At 36.1% G+C, this 14,206-nt stretch overlaps 1 protein-coding gene and 1 long non-coding RNA gene across 4 annotated transcripts in view; one reads left to right on the top strand and one right to left on the bottom strand.

The window, feature by feature from the left end:
• Nucleotides 1–6,583, top strand: part of LOC123697972 (protein split ends) — a 112,247-nt gene extending 105,664 nt beyond the window's left edge. For all 3 annotated transcript variants that reach the window (XM_045644549.1, XM_045644548.1, XM_045644547.1), the window contains 8 exons: nucleotides 209–396; nucleotides 566–624; nucleotides 1,344–1,450; nucleotides 1,649–1,767; nucleotides 1,991–2,136; nucleotides 2,452–2,655; nucleotides 2,842–3,003; nucleotides 3,449–6,583. In XM_045644549.1, the coding sequence (XP_045500505.1) occupies nucleotides 209–396; nucleotides 566–624; nucleotides 1,344–1,450; nucleotides 1,649–1,767; nucleotides 1,991–2,136; nucleotides 2,452–2,655; nucleotides 2,842–3,003; nucleotides 3,449–3,583 (1,120 nt within the window). In that variant the 3' untranslated portion in view covers nucleotides 3,584–6,583. The remainder of the gene's footprint in view (nucleotides 1–208; nucleotides 397–565; nucleotides 625–1,343; nucleotides 1,451–1,648; nucleotides 1,768–1,990; nucleotides 2,137–2,451; nucleotides 2,656–2,841; nucleotides 3,004–3,448) is intronic.
• Nucleotides 6,584–7,344: 761 nt separating this feature from the next.
• Nucleotides 7,345–10,871, bottom strand: LOC123698015. The gene is made up of 2 exons (XR_006752333.1): nucleotides 10,565–10,871; nucleotides 7,345–7,841 (listed from the first exon to the last, which is right to left on the bottom strand). It is a non-coding gene; the product is annotated as an uncharacterized LOC123698015 (long non-coding RNA).
• Between the last annotated feature and the right edge of the window lie 3,335 nt (nucleotides 10,872–14,206).

The following is a 14,206-nucleotide window of genomic DNA, read 5'->3' as shown; positions in this document are numbered from 1 at the left end:
TTTTTTTTTTTATTTTTTATTTTTTTTTTTTATACTGCTGTGCTACATGAAATTTTGTCGTCGATCTCGTCCGACACGGAACTTCTTAGAATTCTGTTAACGTTCAGAGATTAGAATCTCTTAACAAATATCATAGTATCGTTTAGATGTCTAAAACGAAGGTTACAATGAAAGGCGGTGTCAATAAGAATATGTATGCATTAATCAGGAGCGGGGGCGAAGGCGGCGAGGGCGGCGAGGGCGCGGGGGGGGCGGGCGCGGGCGCGGGCGGGGCGGGCGCGCGCGGCTACCGCGGCGCGTACGCCGGGCCCGCCAGCCTGCCGCGCGGCGCGCACCACCCGCCGCCGCCCACCACCAAGCAGGTGGCCGTCGTTGGGCCGCACCACCACCATCCCGGTAACGCGACTATTATTTCTTGACTTTGTATCGATTGTAAATAAAAACAAATAACTATTCAGTACTCACTGAATAATATTACTTTTATTATTATTTTTAGTTTTATTTTATTAATTAAATTATTTTTTCGAGTTTCGCAAACAATTATTTAATCTTTATTTATCCCCAGTTTCTCGAGTCACCATCACGAGTGTCCCATCTATCAGCCCACAAGGACAAATGAATATGGTGAGATTTCAAAAATATTTTTGTGACAGTATTTTATTTTGTGCTATGAACAAAGGTTCAAAATAACCATTCCATATAACTTTCATGCTCACTCGGAATAGTCTACGGATTTTGTTCGAAGCCCTCCACCTGCACATCAACAGACATCTCCTATTACTTCGGTATACTACAATGTAATTTTAATTAATACATCAAATATCCTCTTTCTTCGTAATATTTGTTATAATCTTTTTATGTGTATGTAACATAAGGGCGGCCGTACACGGACCGCTTCAAGCAGTTGAGACCGACCGCTTGAAGCCGCGACCGCGCGGTGAACTATAGGCATTCATTCACCGCCGTACACGTGACGGCTCGAGCCGTCGCGACCGCTTCAAGCCGTCAACTGCATGACGAAATTCCACTGTGCCGTTGACGGCTCGCGAGCGGTCGTGAGGCATACACTGACTGCTCGAGCCGTTGACTGCGCTAGAGCCGTCGACGGCTCCCTATACCCCTGAAAATCAATGACTTGACTAGTCAAAAAAATCAACGGCTCGAGCGGTTGGTAGCGACGGCTCGAGCGGTCAACAACCGACGGCTCGAGCAGTTGACGCCGACCGCTCGAGCCGTCCGTGTACGTCGCTCAGCCGTTAACTGCTCGAGCGGTCCGTGTACGGCCGCCCTAAGTACTTATTGAGTAAGAAGTAAATATAACTAATAATTTTTTTTTTTTGCAGGGCGATGGAATGTATCCACATTTCTCCCACCACCACTACCAAATGTATCAACAACACTTCCGCGCGACCCAACAAGAAATTCGGGCTAGCGCGTCCCCTTTCACGAGGTAAATATTTGGGATTTTTAAAATTTAAGTGCTTATCTGATATTTGATTAATATTTGCCTTAGTATTTGAGAGGACGTCTTAATGGCACGATTGCATAAATAAATCATCAATTTTCCTGAATATTTTCTTATTATGGAATCGGTAACAATAGTTTAAATTAATAAGACTTTTATAAAACACTATTTCGATGCGTGCAGGGGAGGTCTAGAAGCAGAGGGCAGCGAGGCGCCGACCCCGCCGCTGGAGCTGCGGCGGCCGCCCTCCGCGCGCGTGCCGCGCCCCGCGCACTCGCCCTCGCCCGCCGACCGCCATATACGTGAGTGCACTCGCCTATGATATAATCACGCAAACGTTTAACGGTTTACAATATAATATATTATAGATATTAGATATTTTGAATTTTAATACGAAATACGTACACAATTATAGTCTACCGGTCTGTGTGTTCTAAAATATCTATTTCTAACTAACTAACTTCTTCTAACTTTTAAATAATTCAATGAGACAAATAAGTGAACGTGTTCGATGTGTGCGTGCAGTGTACGCGGTGCGGTGCGGGCGCTCGCCGCCGCCGGCGCACGGCAGCGGGCGGCCCGCGTCCGCGCTGCCGCCGCCCGCCGCGCCCGGCCCGCCGCACGCCTCGCAGGTGCCGCGCGAGGCCGACTCGCTGCAGATGCTGCTGAGGGTGAGTCTTGCCGCCTTATCGCTTTTTTACCCGAATTCTATGCACACGTTTGTTAAATGTTGGCTGCGCGAAAAATTGGAAACGTAAATTTTTTAACTAGGGATTAAATAACGTCAACCCTATTCTTTTAACGAACGACTTCGTTGTAATTTTTTGTGGCCTTAAAGTGATCGTTCGAAAAAAAAGTGAAATAATAATGTAATTGTAATTTATTTAAGGAAATTCGTACGGATCTAAGTCGACCCCGAATGCTCTTTTGAGAAATTCTTTTAAAGGGGTAAAAATGAAACGTGTATAATGTTATTCGTTCGCTAGCGTTACCCGGTGATGTGGCAAGGGCTGCTGGCGCTGAAGAACGACTCGGCGGCGGTGCAGATGCACTTCGTGGGCGGCAGCGCGGGCGTGGCGGCGGACGCGCTGTCGCGCAGCGCCGACGGCGCCGCCACCTCGCTGCTGCGCATCGCCCAGCGCATGCGCCTCGAGCCCGCGCAGCTCGACCAGGTGCACCGCAAGATGAAGGTGCGTGTGCGTCATAATATTTATCATTGCATAGTTTATTTGAACTTCGTCTCAAAATCTCATGCAAAATCTAAAATGTACTGAGTTTTCATGTTTTTTGTGTACTAACTATTCGATACAACGTCTCACGAGACTGTCGCGGTTACAAGAATGACAGAATATTAACAGAATATGTAATAATATCAGATGGAGAACGAGCACTGCATGCTGCTGGCGCTGCCGTGCGGGCGCGACCACATGGACGTGCTGCAGCAGTCCACCAACCTGTCGGCCGGCTTCATCACCTACCTGCAGCGCAAGCAGGCCGCCGGCATCGTCAACGTGGCGCCCTCGCCGCGACACCAGCAGGTATTGTCTCGCTGTTCTTGTGCCTTGCTACAGTTTGCCGATTTATATAATATTTTCATTACATTATCGACTGCAAAATATTAAGAGTGCAAACTCAATTATCTATTTGTTTAGATAATTGAGTTTGCATTAAAAGAGCAACTATGGAGTTTCTTGCCGGTTCTTCTCCATAGATACTGCTTTCCGAATCGGTGGTAAATGTTAAAAATAATTATGTGTTGACGATTCGAAAGTGCTACTAAAGAGTAGTCTAATTGAATAAATGAATGTTTGAGTTTGAATGTTTGAGTTTTAACGCTATTTGCACATTGAATATCTTTCTTTATATGTGTGCTTGCCCCCAAAAATGTATTCCTGTAAAATAGAAGGCGTACAGTGTTCTCCACTTAATAATTCTGACATATATTTTGTACAGTTTGTTAAGATGCGTATTTCCTCGTTTCAGTCTATGTACACAGTTCACATATTCCCATCGTGCGAATTCGCCAACGAGAACCTGAACCGAATAGCGCCCGACCTGATGCACCGCGTGGCCAACATCGCGCACCTGCTCATCGTCATCGCCACGGCCATCGGATGAGCTGCGCTCGGCGCCGGCGCCGGCCTGCGGAACCGATGCCTCTACGTCGCCGCGACCACTCGCGAGTGCGCGTACACTCAACGATGTGACCTAAATCGGACTAGACGAAATGCTCTCGGATTAACAGTTTTATCCTGGACGTGACAATACAGACGTTATTTTTCATAAAATATTGTAAATAAAATCCAGGTTGTGAAAACTCATTCTAAAATTTAGCTATCGGTCGACCTGGTGTGAAGCCGCCGTGGATACGATGAACGCTATGCGGACGCGAGACGACCGTTTCCGGAATTGCTTATATATTACCTCGTAAAGTGAACGTTCGCCGTGGTGATGTATCTATAGTGTATTTATTGATCCGGCGCCGCGCTGTGCGCTCTGTATAAAGTCTCAGATAGTTTTAAGAGCCGTCACTTATTTAAGTGTTAGATAGATAAGACGTCATTTTGTAAAATATTTTGTTGTGGTCGACTGTGTTCGACTTTATTCGGAGTTTAAATTTTTATTAAAAACTATCATTAAGCGAAGTCAAGTTCATAAAAGTAGCGTATTTAATTTGGGTTCCGATTAGATGAGTGGCGATCTATCGAGCATTTTTATTGTTAGTGTAAATTGTTATTTTGTTTTAAGTGTAGGTCTAAAGTAATTTAAAATGTGTAAATAGCGATACTATACATACGTACTAAAACTTTGATTTGTTCACTTAGATGATAACCGTAGTTAATTAATGGAAAAATTAAAACTGGGTCGAATGATAGTTCTTTAAAGTTGTAAAAATGTGGCTAATTGCACGTATTATAAAAATATGGAAATACACGTGGAAAATAAACTGTGATTCTGACTTTTAACGTAGGATATAGTTAGTTATAAAGAAAGCTGAGCAGTACATGTACGAACAACGGCGCATGCGACGTTGCCCTTTAGAGAATACAACATTTTAGTAGTTTTAAAGCATAGATAGTTTCATAGCACTCTCTTAATTTTTAAACATCAAACCAGTTCTTTTCCGGTTCAGATGGTTTTCTACTATTTATTTAATAAATCTTGCATAGTTTAGAAAGAAGTTTCAATCGTATGTACGTTAATCTCCGCGTCGAGGCTAACGTGCATACGACGAAACGTCCACAATGGTAAACAATCGTCCGATCCAAATATTGTTCAATGTGTGTACTGATTAAAATGATAGTTATCTCTTGAGTATATTTACAGATCGATATGTATATATTATAAGAGCGATGGTCGGCCGTCCGCCGCCGTCGCAAGCGCTCGGTTGTATCATTCCACGCGGGTCCGCCTCGGCCGCCCCAGCCCGTCCTCATTTACCGCTGTCGCTTCTGTTTTGCGGAGACCCGCACCGAGGTCCCGTAAGCTATGTGTTTCCGTTTGTTTCTCTTTTTTTGATCTACCCGCCGTCACCGTTTCGAAAGATTCGTGATAGCACAGTAGAATTATTTACTTTTAAATGTGATTATCTATTTTTCTTTTCTTTATTTTTTTTGCGTTATTTTAATATTTTTACCCCTGAAGGATTAATATCAAATTATTTGAGTAGATAATCCTTTAGCGGCTAAAAATATTGACACTAATTTCTTTTTGGTATAATTTTAAAATTAAGTTTTTTTATATCTTATGTTAGGTTACATAGTTTATGGAATTGACCTTTTTTATGAAAGTAACACTTTAGTTGTCATTAAATTGGACATGAACTGTAACAATATTGTACTTCTCGTGACTTTCCACGTCTGCACATTACCGAGTCTCGACTGTAGCTTCAGCGATGAATGCATAACTCTATCATTCGATTGTTGTTTATTCTTCTGATCGGATTGCGCATTGTATAGTTAGAAAATGTACGACTCTGGCGTCGTTTGAAAAAACTAAAGTACAAAATATTTTATGTAATTTTTATATAAACAATTACAGCACAGCCATGTATGTATATTCTTTTAAGAGTTACTATATTGTAAGTGTGTAAACGTGTATGGTTTGTCATATTTCCGTCGCAAACAGTTCTCGACTTAGCTAAGAAGAACACTAACGAACTCGTTACTTCGTCCATTAATTTTAAAAATATAATTTAATCGATAAACGGATGCCCAAATGTGTACACTTATTATTTGTTTCCTTATGAAGGAACTCGATGTAAATAAACTCCATTAAACATAGCAATACAATATTTAGACTCGATATTAAGAGACACGTATAAATTAAGCTTCACACGAAAATAATAAAAAGAAATATTTATTCAAATTAAATCTGTATTTACTCTTATTTATTTCATGACTGGGATGTAATTATTTTTTGGTGACAATTAAAACTATATATGTAATTAGTGATAAGTAACCGATCGTACGGTAAATGTAATACAAATATAATTTGCCCGACGAGTAATTGCATCCAAAATTCTTTGCTATGCAAAAATGTCAATTACTATTATATAAAATGTTCTTCAAAAGATTTCCCATATTTCAAAGCATCATTTTGTAGCGTTTATATTTGAATTTTTCTCGGATGTTAACTAGTAATGTAACGTAATGCAGACTTAATAGACGTAAGATTAGTACATGAGAAGTATAATATAGTTTGTGTAAGTCGGTCGGCGCGTGGGGATGGAGCGGCGATGCGGCGCGCCCTTCGGCTGCGGCTTGTGCTCGCGTGCGAGTTGATAGGGTTATTAATATAAATGTAAAAATAACATTTGATCTCAAGTGTGCAGCAAAAGTGAAAGTGAGGGCTAGACTGTTACCGCACGAGCCGCGCCCGAACGCGTTCGCCCCTCCTTAGCTAGAGCTATCTATATGTATCGAAAAGTAAGAAAATAAAAAATATTGTGATCATATTTCTACTGTAACTTTAAATGCTAGAATTTAGAGGTAATTGTATATTTTGTACATATTGACATAGTATTGTATCTTTACTTCCCATTATCCAAAAACCCAGAACTCCTGCGTGTTATTTACCTCCTACCTACCAATACTATTAAAAAAATAATACATAAAAGTGTGTTTTTATTTATTGACCCGGTACCCTTTTTTAATATATACAATATACATATACTAGCTTACCGCCCGCGGCTTCGCCCGCTTTGTTTAAAACCGAATAAGTTATATACTAAAACCTTCCTCTTGAATCACTCTATCTATTACAAAAAACCGAATCAAAATCCGTTGCGTAGTTTTAAAGATTTAAGCATACAAAGGGACATAGGGACAGAGAAAGCTACTTTGTTTGATAAATGATAAACATTGTTCCTTGCTCTACTACATACCATGATATGTGAAATTTACAAAGGCCTACATGAACACGGTTACCTTTAGATTTTTAGGATACTAATGTGTTTAGGATGGCCTAGCAGCAAAACAATAGAGATCAACAAACAGTAGGCAATCCATGTAATGATTTTGCCTTCAAGATTTTTATTATAGAACAATAATTTATGGGACACTAATCTGATAAAAGACAAAGGGAAAAGAAAACACGATTAAAATAAATAGCTATATTGTCGATAAATTTTTAAATTTTCATTTTAATTTCATAACATTCAAATATATAACCACATGTTCATAACTTCAATTGACAAACAAAACATTGTTTCATTGAATTAGATATGAAGGCAAAGAAATGAAAATTGTAATCTTAATTCACAAAAAAATACAGAATACATAACATTCAATATTTCAAAGATGTGTACATACCAATAATGTTTTTAACTGTGTTTTAACGCATAAATACTGGCAACAATATTTTGTGTGTGTAGATAATAGAAATCGCCTCGGAAATCTATCAGAATAAATTGTAAAATATAACTCATCCTACCTATTGAAAAAGTACTGTTAACTTTCATATTATATATTAATGGTATAATATTAAATACTTACTTAAGTTAAATACTTCCATATTATAATACTAGTGATATAGGTAACCGTTTCTATTCGGTCTAAGATAATATCTTTTTTATGAATATAAAAATAAACCGTTTACTGTCTACGGCTAATCAAATCTCATCATAGGTTTCATTTCGACAATTTGTGATAACAGCAAAATAACGTCCTAATAACTATGCGTTCAACAACCTTGCTTCATCATAAGGCCCGCTAGTTTGAAGATTCTAAAGCAGCCGAGTGGATCTGTTTGCATTTGTTGGGTAGACCTCGATGAAGCCTGGAGATCCTGTTGAGTGGCCACCGATGCGTGAGATGGAGATTTGCTTTCAGATTTCTGTTTTTCCGGAGTCTTACTTATTGCTGGTGACGTCATTCTGAAAATAAATTAATATAAAATAAGATTATGTCGGTTAGGTAGGTACCTACTTTATTTGTGTAAAGCTACCTAAGTTAGTTTAAAAAACAGGTGCGAGTCGGCCTCGCGTTACAAAATGGTTCCAGACGAATATAATATACAATATATCTATCAAGGTTCATGCGATACATCCTGATGCCAGACAGACGGACAGAATCGTAACCCCTAATAAAGATGAAAAAGGTTGTAGTAACAATGTTTTTTGTGTTTTGAAGACAAAGGAATGAGCTGATACAGGCACTCAAGAGTTCGTTACGGGTCGTAGGTTTAGTCTTTGTTCCTTGGACAAGTATATTCCTTCCTACTATTGTTAACTTGCTCTCCAACACCATACAGATGCTTGATATACTTAATATGATACTGTTTTGTTAACCATATTGTTACTAAATGCTAACAATAAAGTTATTTTCAAAATCACATTAGGGGCCCTCTTCACAATAGGCAGCATTACCTAGGTAGTTACCTCTTTTATTTTAATTAAAAAAAAATATTTCTTTAGGTATTCTAACAAAATCCTATCTAGATACTATAAACGCTAAAGTTTGTGAGAATGGATGGACGGATAGATGGATGGATGTTTGTTAATGTTATTCTTTCACGTAAAAACTTCTGAACCGATTACAATGATTTTTTTGTGAAGGTAGCTAAAGACCTAGATTAAGACAGGCTACCTTTTATCCCGCGGATCCCACACCCGAAACGCAGGCGAAGCTGCGGGTGGAAATCTAGTACGGTCTATTTCATTATCCGTGCTAAATGTTTGTTTAATAGATAATAAATAATAATAATAAAACACTTTATTGTACAATGCACAGATATAAAATACAATTTCATACAGAAGGAATCTTTACCATTCAAATTGGCGGCCTTATCGCTCTGAAGCGATTTCTTCCAGGCAACCTTGGGATATAGGAAAATGAAAAGATTGAAAAGGTAGATAAGGGCTGTGATTAGAGGAGCGCAAATTACATTCATGAGATGAGCCCATAAATACAAATCTCTTTTTTAAGTAGGAAGGAGTTCTGGGATCGAAAGGGATTGAGTATATAAGAGGGAGACTGTTTACCACCAATTTTACCTACCTACCTTTGTAGTTTATTAACTTCTGCATTATGAATGTCTACCTATAGATGATAAACAATAATTTAAAAAAACTATATTTATTTTCAAGGTAACTATTTATTTTCAATTTATAGAAATAATACATATTTTGTAACTAATATAAAACTTTCCTTCTCGATTATATACAATCACTAAAGAAATGCCTAATCAGTTGTTCTTCCTATATAAATTAAAACTATCAATGTAACTATAAGAATGGAATTAAACCTTTAGCCAGACTCTACTCGTATTATCCTATTTTATATAACTCACCAGCGCAACCTTGGTCGCTGGAATTAAAAACAATAATACATAATGCTAAGGGGGAAAATACTAAGAGTAGGTACCTAATTGAGTAGGTAATTGCATTATGTTTTTGTGACGTAATAGGCATGAGGCATCGCACGTTTGCACCATTTAAAAATACAGAACCATTTACTGTAGTGATTTATCTTATTAACTTTCGTCTTGTAAATAGATTTCAAGTACCTAGGTATAATCATGTTTCTATGCTTGTAATAAGAGGTAGATAATATTATAAAGCTGAAGAGTTTGTTTGTTTGTTTGTTTGAACGCGATAATCTCGGGAACTACTAGTCCGATTTAAAAAATTCTTTATCATCACGCTACGACCGACAGGAGAGGAGCCACGGGGGTGAAACCGCGCGGAGCGGCTAGTATTATAATAAAGTTGCCTATACCATGATGTATGGAATATTATCAATTATTCGATTGGACTGCAGCCAATAGAGCTTAATCAATGTACGATAGAGGTTGACCCTGACCGACTAAACGCAATTTGTTGCAATTATTATTTATTTTATTTCATGTTACCAAAAATACACATCGAATTATAGCATGCGTATAACATAAATAATAACATTATTCATTAAAAAGGTAAATGCTTGAAAGGAAATCTTATATTGAAATTCAATTAAATCTTGAATAGGTACCTACTTATGTACTTACACGACATTTTTCCAATTTTTATTACATTCAAAAGTATGCGGAAAATACTGCTATCTGAGCTGTTCATTGTGCTAGTTATAAATAAGCCAATGAAAAAAAAATCAGATAAATAACCCTAAAACATATATTTTAGTTAGGTACATAGTATATGGTGACCCAGCGTATTGCGCGGGTGGATTATCTTTGACCTAGTTAACTCTTTGTCAGTGTATCTACAGTCCACACAAATGTATACAAACGTTACGAAAAATAGGCGACTAAATTTAGGTAAACGTATGACATGACGGGACGCGGCCTAGTAATTTAATGTTTGCATAACAAATTATTATAACATAAACCTATTTATTTGAAAACTAAGTAGGTAGTTAACTACCTATATTGATATATTTTTGAACATTAGGATTATTATGATTGCTCTATTTTATTTTATTTAAATGTTTCCTAGAGAACGCGCTAAGCAATAACATAAAACTTAGAATTCATTAATTAATTAAATAATAGCTCTCAATAAAAGATAACGTTAATACTTTTGTCAATGTGTTAAATAATAATAATAATATTTTAAAGAAAAAATATTAATTTGCTCAAATTATATTGAAAAATTTCACTCACCTGATGTGTCTTTGAGAAAAAGCCCTCAAAACAATTGGGATAAAAATAAATTAATTTATTACAATTGGTTATATTCTAAGTTTAAGATTATTGCCGTTTGTATTTATGTTTAGAAATGATACGCGTGAAACGTGCGCTCTTCACAAAAGATGTTGCCTTTTTAAACTAGTTAGCTGCCTACCTACTGTGATTGCAGCATCGTTTGTTTCGGAACACTTTATATTTTTGTATTTAGGTAGTTAGTGCTTTTTTCCTTTAAAATAGTATTTTTAAATTATGAATATAAAATGGTTAAATATTCATATAATAGATACTTACTATCATTGTTATATATCTAAATATAATAAATTATAAAATCATAAAAGACCTGCTGTAGGTCTTCTTACTTCATCTAATTATTGTAATTAACCTAGGACCTAGATCATAAAATTATAGAAACACAATAAAAGCCTAAAAAAAGACAGAAGTTAAGCTTAAGAGGCCAATAATAAATATCACAGACTTATTTTAACTGTATGTAATTTGCTCTACCTAGAGCACGAACTTTGAGACTATGTATACCTAGGTACTATTCAGTTAGCTTTTAAAACCGTTATTGTTTTAACAATTTAAATTTACTTAAATACCTAATATACAAGAATACAATACAATGCATTTCAACTCGTTAGACAAAACGTGTATTGACTAAGAACAACAGTAGGTATGGACTTACATATTTTATACTTCAGTACCGTTTTGACCTCCTCTTTAGAAACGATGTCAAAGCGAACGTTATGTAACAAATTACCATGACATGACGTTATGTTTGCTTTTAAAGTTTGTGAACATTATATTTTAATTAACTAAATACTTCTCACATAAAAGAAGGATATATAAATAATAATTAATGGTCTAGCAGCATGCAAAAAGGCCTACCTGTTTAATTTTGTTGCTGATTTATGTGTGACTTCTGTCAAAACAAACACGATATTAATAAAATAATGAGGACACGGGTACTCTGAATGGTCTAAGGGTTGAAAGTGTCGCAAAGCCCGCCAATGCGGATTCCTCTACTGCGCATACTCCTCGGAGTTATATCTTCGACCCTTTGAGAAGCGAACAATGAATGGTATGACGTCTAGTACGGATGACGTAACCATTGGGTACATCCAAGAAGGTACATCTCACTTATGACCTTTATGATTTTCAATAAATTATTTGCTTTGAATTTAAGTATGTAGGTAATATATATATATTTTTTATAAGACAATGTTTTCCTTATATCAGTTTTGAAAAATTTTAATTGAACAAATTATCCACACGTAAGTAGGCTAGACTCAAGCGGAACTGGTTCTATTGCTAATTGAAAATTATTTTGGTAATCGTAAATAATTCGAATTATATATTTTATTATTTTATTTTAAGTTAATCCAGTCACCACATACTTATGAAATAAAATGGTTGAAATCTATGTTTTGTAGCAGCTTCAAAAAATCCTTCTGTTTTAATAGTGTTTTGTTCCAATAAATAGTACTTATCTACTTTATGTCGTACTTAATTATAATATTAGGCAATATAATGTCGTTAAAATTAATAAATCATGTCACATAAATTATAAAAAAATAGTTAAGTACATAATATAAGGTATCAAGTATATCAGTATCAGTGTTCAGCGTAAACCTACCGTTCTTACACGATATTCAGGCATTTGATAGTTTATTTAGAATCTCCAAAGAAAACTTTTTTGTCATAAGACCCGATTTTATTCTTGATAATATCACAGACTAGATAATATGTACCATTACATTTATTATATTAATTGCCACCTGTTGGCAATAGCAAACATTTTCTAAAACTGCTACCTATGTACCAAATTACACTCACTTCATAATCGGTTCTACAGCTGACCCGCGTGGCTGAATCGTGATTTAAGAAACGTTGTGAAGATGGCGCTGAAAACGATTGCAATATATATATATTTATTATGTGGAGGATTTATAGTATAGGTATATGTATGAGGTATGTCGTATGGCTGAAAATACTACCACAAAATATGAACACCGTGTACAGCGTTGGTGCAGCGTCGATTTTGAAATATAAAATTAATCCTATCCAAACTTTGTTTAATGTCTGTGGCAGATGCCTGATGCCTGTCTGATGAAAAATTGTAATTAATATCAATTGGCATTAAAGTACTTGTATGTAATTTAATTATTTAATCATGGAAAGCATTGTAAATAATTACTATCCATCAGTGCCGGATTAAGCCAGCGCGGGGCCTGTAGCAAATTCTGTCAAGAGGCCCTTCGTTTGCTATAGTTTCTCAAGTTAAAGGGTATTAAATAAAACTGTACGTATACGGTACACGTACTTCTGTGTGGGTGTTATGTTACCAGATATTGAAAATTTTCCCAAATTTTTCCCCGACTACGGAAGAAAGAGGGTTATGTTTTTCGAGTGTATCTATGTATAATATTTCTTTGGCACGCCCTGCAGTATAAATCGCTGAACCGATTTTGATTTATGAGGTGACATTGCAATCATCTGAATTATTATGGTAGTGGTGTTAGTGACGTTCTACATAAATTAGCTGTCAGGGTTTAATTTTAATTTTAATATAGTTAAATATTTGTAAATGATAATTTTTTATAATATTGTAAAAATTCTTTTGTTACATAAACGATAAATTTTTAATTAAATAAATTACATAAAAAAATGTTTCAAAATTACAATGATTACTTATATTATTTTTTATTTTCAAAATAAGTATATGAATGCGGATAGCGGTAGTTTTTAGTCTAGAACACGGGACATTTTATTTTTAGAAAGAAAGAAGGAAGAAACCATTTATTCCAATACACACAAACACACAACAATAGCATTGTAAATTATGAATAATAGGTAATAGAAAACTTAAATTTATGTATGGTTGCTTGCGCTAAAAAAGGAAGCCACTCGGGATACCTGAGGCATAATACCTTAACACTGATTTTCAGTGACACCTTACGACATCCACATAGTCAGCTGCTTTACTGGATAATAAATAAATATAATTCCTGAATAATAATAACTTTCACTAGGTTTCCGCCCGCGGCTTCGCCCGCGCAGTCAAAGAAAAACCCGCATTAGTTCCCGTTCCCGTGGGATTTTCAGGATTGCGTCATTTTCCCGGGATAAAAAGTAGCCTATGTCCTTTCTCGGGTATCAAAATATCTCCATACCAAATTTCATGAAAATTGGTTCAGTAGTTTAGGCGTGATTGAGTAACAGACAGACAGACAGACAGAGTTACTTTCGCATTTATAATATTAGTATGGATTGTCATGTCCATCACGGAGTTCAAATGAATTAAAAAAACGACAGCGAAAACGACTCTGACGTTTTTAAGCTATATAAAAGTAACAAAAAAAAAGTATTATGCTTATTAAAATTATCTTATAATGATCATGAACCTTTATTGCACTATACAAATAATCACATTCACGATCGAAAAGCCAACAGCACTACCTCGAAGATCTTTTAAACATTTTACCGTTTTACCCATAAAAATGGCAAATTCATTTTCATAATACTGGCAGCATAAGTTTTGTATTCCTTCGTTATTCGTAAATGTAAAATTATTATTTGTATACAAAATTAAATAAGCCAAATAATCTACAGAGA

The sequence above is a fragment of the Colias croceus genome, chromosome 15 (assembly GCF_905220415.1).
Source record: "Colias croceus chromosome 15, ilColCroc2.1".
In the NCBI taxonomy this organism is placed as follows: Eukaryota; Metazoa; Arthropoda; class Insecta; order Lepidoptera; family Pieridae; genus Colias; species Colias croceus.
Note: the sequence above shows the minus strand (reverse complement) of the source record. Positions and strands in the feature narration are given on the sequence as shown.